Source organism: Nyctereutes procyonoides, unplaced genomic scaffold (genome assembly GCF_905146905.1).
Source record: "Nyctereutes procyonoides isolate TBG_1078 unplaced genomic scaffold, NYPRO_anot_genome, whole genome shotgun sequence".
NCBI lineage: Eukaryota > Metazoa > Chordata > Mammalia > Carnivora > Canidae > Nyctereutes > Nyctereutes procyonoides.
Window position 1 is genome coordinate 3,982,489 of NW_026575020.1, and position 6,045 is coordinate 3,988,533.

The 6,045-nt window shown below is 54.6% G+C and overlaps 1 protein-coding gene across 1 annotated transcript; it reads left to right on the plus strand.

The window, feature by feature from the left end:
• The first annotated feature begins 1,600 nt into the window (after positions 1-1,600).
• Positions 1,601-5,645, plus strand: CCR7 (C-C motif chemokine receptor 7). The gene is made up of 2 exons (XM_055333041.1): positions 1,601-1,645; positions 4,566-5,645. The coding sequence occupies exons 1-2, from the start codon at positions 1,604-1,606 to the stop codon at positions 5,643-5,645; spliced, it is 1,122 nt and encodes a 373-aa protein (XP_055189016.1). The 5' UTR covers positions 1,601-1,603.
• The last annotated feature ends 400 nt before the right edge of the window (positions 5,646-6,045 follow it).

Consider the following 6,045-nt stretch of genomic DNA (forward strand, 5'->3'; position numbering starts at 1 on the left):
TGTGGCATCCCCCGGTTACTGACATGTGGGCCAGGCCCTGGCTGGGAGCTTGAGGGTTAGGTTATACAAAGGTAAGAAAGCACAACTCCTGCCCTCTGGGTACTCCCAGATAGTTAGGTGAGAGAAGACTCCTACATAAATTATCTTGTGCACAGTCTTCCCTGCTCAGTCCTCAGAGGAGATAAATTCCCACTCCAGCCCTCAGCTCAGCCTCAAAGGAGAACTGTGAGCAGCCAGGTGCCCGTCCTCTGTCCACAGCACACCAGGCCTCTGCTAACCCAGAGTCTCAACCTGTTGCCTGCTGCTCAGACTCAAGAGAGCCTCCTGACTTCCAGAATGTAGGCCGGGCCGGGTCCCTTTCCGGAGCTGAGTATCTTCCCACATCTCACAAGGCCCTAGATTAGAAACAAGTTGAAGAAAAGGGGATCCCTGAGTGGCTCAGCAGTTTAGCGCCTGCCTTCCATGCAGGGCAGAATCCTGGAGTCCCGGAGTCTGCTTCTCCCTCTGCCTGTGTCTCTGCCTCTCCATCTCTCTCTCTGTCTCTCTCTCTCTGTCTCTCTCTCTCTCTGTCTCTCATGAATAAATAAATAAAATCTTTAAAAAAAACAAGTTAAAGAACAAACATACGTACACACTTCAGTGAAGCAAAAAGGGTAGTTACCTCAGAGAACAGTCTCTATTGTATCACACTGTCATAGGACAGCATCCCCTCAGGCCACCCTGGTGCTCTCTCTCCTGGAAGAAGGGGAAGCAGGCATTCATTCACTCATTCATTCATTCATTCATTCATCAAGACATAATTCCTGGGTGCCTTTTTTATTCTGGACCTGCATTGGATAAAAGGGAAGAGGTCCCTGTTCCACAGGCAGGCTGAGGATTAGACCAAGTAAACCCCCAGGTGGCCTTAATGAATGTCAGTTGAATGAGGGGTTATGGGGAGCAGATGGGTCCCTGAAGCACTTTCCCATCCTTGAGATGCCAGGAAATAACCACACTCCTCCACCTAGTCCTGTGATATCAGCCTATTTCCTTAGCTGGCCTCCCCAGAAGACATTCAGGGCAGCAGATGGGGCTGGATGCAGGAAAAATGTTCCTCGATGGCTCCTGGCACAAGAGCAGTGCAGGACACACACATGCACACACTCACGCACCCACGCACGCAGGCACACCCTTATCACCACCACCTCAGGGCCTTGCTTCCCACATAACCCAAAGTGGGAGGGGCCCCTCAGACTCAGGAGTCAGGGTCATTTGAAAACTCAGCCTTGAGGAGTGGTGTGGACCAGGGTGGACTTTCTAACTCCAGAAGATGCCCTGAAGAGCCACGAAGGGGGTGGGGAGCAGGGGCTGCCCTGCATTCCAATCCCACTCCTTTGTGGGACCTCAGAGTGGAGGAAGAGGAGGTGAAGGCGGCAAGACTGGGCAGCCAGCCAGGCACTTCAAGGCACAATCTGGTTCTGATGCCCCAGGCAAGCGTGGTGCCTGGGGCTTGTGATGAAAGTTCTCAACAGTGTTCCCACCCCTCCCTAAGGCTTTCTTTCATAACAAAGAGCTGTCCCCTCCAAGCATCAACTTTCTCCCCTTGTCTCCTGCAGGGAAACCAATGAAAAGCCTGCTGGTGGTGGCTCTCCTTGTCATTTTCCAGGTGAGATCTGTGGCCAAGAAAATCTCTGTTCCCTTCTCCACACACTCCCCCTCCCGCCCTCCCCAAGCCCACCCCTCCCCAGCTCCAGGGTCCTGAGGAGGAGGTGGGCACTTGCTGGAAGAAGATAGATCCAGACACAAACACTCCACTCCTTAAGCTGATGGCTGCCCATCTCCATCTGCTGAGTGACCCTACAAAGCCATACATGGTCTCTGAATGTCCTCACCTCCATTTAAATGAAAACACAGAGGAAAGTAAGATACCATCATCATCCCACCCTACTTCCACTATCCCCATCCAGGATACAGAAATGCGAGCCCCGTCTGAGTTTATGGAGAGAAACTGCACAAAGCAAAGGCTGTGAGGTCACTGGAGTCTGTGCAGACATGTGCACAGCCATGCGTGCAAAACTTCATACATGAGCTGAGGGAAGAAACTTTCATCTGGTGGATGGGTTACTATCCTATCATCCCAAAGCCGTCTCCCTCCTCCAGTGTCCAGCCAAAGCCTCCCCTGGAAGCTCCAGTCCTTTCTGTGAAATAAAGAGGCCCATTTGAGCCCCACTTAGTGGGGAAGGAAGGAAGGATGGAGCCCAGGACCTGGGGGTGGGGGTAGTGCACATACTTTATAAGGGCCCAAACTCTGCAGGAGCAAAGTCCCCCAGTTTACAATGTTCTGCTTCTCAATCCCAGGAATGGAGACAGGAAATCTGGCCCCACCAAGTGCCAGAGTTAGAAGAAACTGTAACTCATAGTCTCCTCTCTGCCATTTGTTGGGGGTGGGAGCTCTCTTGGAGGGGGAGGGGGAGGCCAAGGCCAGAGCTGGAGGTAGTCCTTCAGAATTTGGCTCTTCCCCAAGTCTGGAGGCCAGAGGGGCAGCTTTCCAGGAGCTCTGGCCAGAGGCAGGCCCCAAGCTGGGCACTGTTCCCAAAACCCCATCCCAGAGGCCCCCTGGAGCTTGGGCTACAGCCTACAGCCTGGCCCCCTTCCCCATCACCACTCCCTCCCCTCTTTCTTCCCATTTCCAGGACCTGGGAGGGGCTGTATTGCTAGAAGTGGAGGCTGGAAGGTTGGGGAGGTGATGAGGGACAGCTGGGGCTCATTCTTCTCTTTACTTGGGGGGATGGGGTAGCTCAGATGGGGCAGGATGTGGTGCAGCTGTGGGCTGCAGAGGCATCAAGGAGTCCGGAAGTAGTAAAGGGTGGAAAAAGAAGGCAGGACAGGGTGGTACGGAGCACACTTCACAGAGGCTGGGTGTACCCCTTTATGTCCAGGGACCCCGGACTTAAAACTGTGAGACTGACCATGGGTGCCAAGAACAGCCAGGGTCTTCAGGACTCCCAGGCTGTGGTCATTCCCAGATGAGGGAAAGAGGGTTACCGCTGATTTTTCTCAAGATAGCAGTGCCCAAAGAAAAGGCTTCTGGATATCATTTTGTCCTCATTCTGTGACTGATAAATTCAGCATTTGGAAGTGGTAAAGACAGAGACAGGATGTGAGGAAAAGACTGGGTTCCACTCTGGCTGTGTGACCTTGAGTGAGGTTCTCCAAAAACCTCCTGTCCTCATCTCTGATGTCCCTCCAGCTCCCCAGTCTTGCATGCAAACCCATCAGGTTGAGCTGCCCAGAGCCCAATTCCCAGAGGAGGGCCCGTGAGCCGTCTTGCAGCCCAGCTGCCAGCCTGCACAGGCTCAGCCTCCACGGTGCACAGAGGCACAGGGGCCTGTGCCCTCCTTCATTGATAAAATCACAGCAGGCTGCCTGAACCTTCACCTTGCCCTGCAGATGGGCTAAAAAAAGCCCTGAGCAGCTGAGCCAGGCTGATTGGGATCTGCCGGAAGAGACTGCGAGGAAGAGAGAGACAGAGAGGTAGGGGAAGAGGGTGGGAGCAGCGCAGCGGGAGAGTGGGAGACAGCCACACGCTCTTCCTGGGGTGCAGGGAGGACTCCATCACTGCCGAGGAGGCAGTGGCCCAGCGGTGCCTTATCCCCTCCTGTCACAGTTGTGCAGTTCTGTGAGCTTGGGCCCACGTTGCCTGAGCCCCTGCTGTGTGCCGGGCATGGTGCCTCGGCGCCTCGGTGCCTCGGGCCCCAGGGATCTGCAGAATTCTGCAAGTCACTCACCACCCAATGTCACAGCAGCTCACCCCAAACCAGGGTTTCCAGGCTTCTAAACAGAGCATGTGCCTTCCTCTCTACTGGCTCCAGGCCCTCCTCAACCTTAACCCCGATGTGGATTTTCCCTCAAAAGCCAAAGTATTTTGTAGGCTCCCTGGAAAACTCTTTCTAGCTGATTCTAAAGGAGGCTCAAGATGAATGACACACATTCCGACTCTCCTGGAGTTTCCAGGTGCCAGAACCGAGGTTCCACACCTCACCACAGCCATGGGAGGGAGACAGTAGTCATCTCCATTTCACAGATGAGGCCACTTGAGGCTCAGAGATGAAGTCTGTTTATCTGACCCGAGGCTCATGTGACCCCAAAGCACAGACGCTTTCCAGTCCACCATCAGGGCATGTCATGTCAAGCCTCTCTGAGTTGGCAAGAACAGACCTTGGCTACTTACGAGAAGTGCAGAATCTCAGGTCCCAGCCTATTAAATCAGGACATGCACTTTGACAAGATCTCCAGGTAATTCATGTGAAAATTTGGGAAGCACTGGTTTCAAACCAAAGAACCACCTGGAGAGTTTAGAAAAATAGATTCCAGGGCCCCACCCGTACCCCCAAGATTCTGATTCTGCAGGTCTCAGGTGGGGTCTGAGAATTTGCAGGTGATGCTATGATGCCCGTGATAGGTACCACATTTGAAACCAGTGCTCTGGACAATCCCAGGGCAGCAAGATGAGCTGAGCTGAGCTGAGCTGAGCTGGATCCCACTTAGCTAAGCTGGATTGTGTCGCCCTGTCCCCTCCCCCGCAGGTGTGCTTGTGCCAAGATGAGGTCACGGATGACTACATCGGAGAAAATACCACGGTGGACTATACACTGTATGAGTCTGTATGCTTCAAGAAAGACGTGCGGAACTTCAAAGCCTGGTTCCTGCCAATCATGTACTCCATCATTTGCTTCATGGGCCTGCTGGGCAATGGGCTGGTCGTGCTGACCTACATCTATTTCAAGAGGCTCAAGACCATGACAGATACGTACCTGCTCAACCTGGCCATGGCGGACATCCTCTTCCTCCTGACCCTTCCCTTCTGGGCATACAGCGCGGCCAAGTCCTGGACATTCGGCGTCCACGTTTGCAAGATCATCTTTGGCATCTACAAGATAAGCTTCTTCAGCGGCATGCTGCTGCTTCTTTGCATCAGCATCGACCGCTACGTGGCCATCGTCCAGGCCGTCTCGGCCCACCGCCACCGTGCCCGCGTCCTTTTCATCAGCAAGCTCTCCTGTGTGGGCATCTGGATGCTGGCCATGGTGCTCTCCACCCCGGAGCTGCTGTACAGCGGCCTCCAGAAGAGCAGCAGTGAGCAAGCACTGCGGTGCTCCCTCAACACCAATCAGGTGGAAGCCTTGATCACCATCCAGGTGGCGCAGATGGTGGTGGGCTTCCTGATCCCCCTGGGGGCCATGAGCTTCTGCTACCTCGTCATCATCCGCACCCTGCTCCAGGCACGCAACTTTGAGCGCAACAAGGCCATCAAGGTCATCATTGCCGTGGTCGTGGTCTTCATAGCCTTCCAGCTGCCCTACAACGGGGTGATCCTGGCCCAGACAGTGGCCAACTTCAACATCACTGGCAGTGGTAGCTGCGAGCTCAGCAAGCAGCTCAACATCGCTTATGACATCACCTACAGCCTGGCGTGCGTCCGCTGCTGCGTCAACCCTTTCTTATATGCCTTCATTGGTGTCAAGTTCAGAAGCGACCTCTTCAAGCTCTTCAAGGACCTCGGCTGCCTGAGCCAGGAGCAGCTCCGGCAGTGGTCTTCCTGCCGCCACACCCGGCGCTCCTCCATGAGCGTGGAGGCCGAGACCACCACCACCTTCTCCCCATAGGAGGCTCCTCCGCCGGGACTAGTGGGACCTCTCCCAGGGCCCCTGGGCCGGATCCAGGCAGCCCATGACTCGGGCACCAAGAGCTGCAGAGGGAAGAAAGGCCGTCCCGGCTGTGAAGTTTTTAATCTCGTGGGGAAAGCTGGTGCCGCGGCCCAGGCTTCACCCCGGTCCCTAGCTACCTCCACCCGGGTTGCAAAGCATTGTGACCGATGAGCTATACCAAATCCTGCAACACTCTGAAACCACGTGTCTGTTGTCCCCCAGACCAAAAACCAAAAGTGGAAGTCAGGAGACAGTCCACGCTTAGAGTGAAGGGGAGAGAGCTGGTAACGGGTAGACTGATGGAGGGAGTCTGGCGAGTCCTCTGAATGAAGCTCCTTCTAACCTAGGAAGACATCCT

Bases quoted from the DNA above. Each gene is read 5' to 3' on its own strand.
- CCR7 (XM_055333041.1), top strand. From the start codon at position 1,604: ATGAAAAGCCTGCTGGTGGTGGCTCTCCTTGTCATTTTCCAG. The intron at 1,646-4,565 runs GTGAGATCTGTG...CCTCCCCCGCAG, and splicing joins CTCTCCTTGTCATTTTCCAG to GTGTGCTTGTGCCAAGATGA.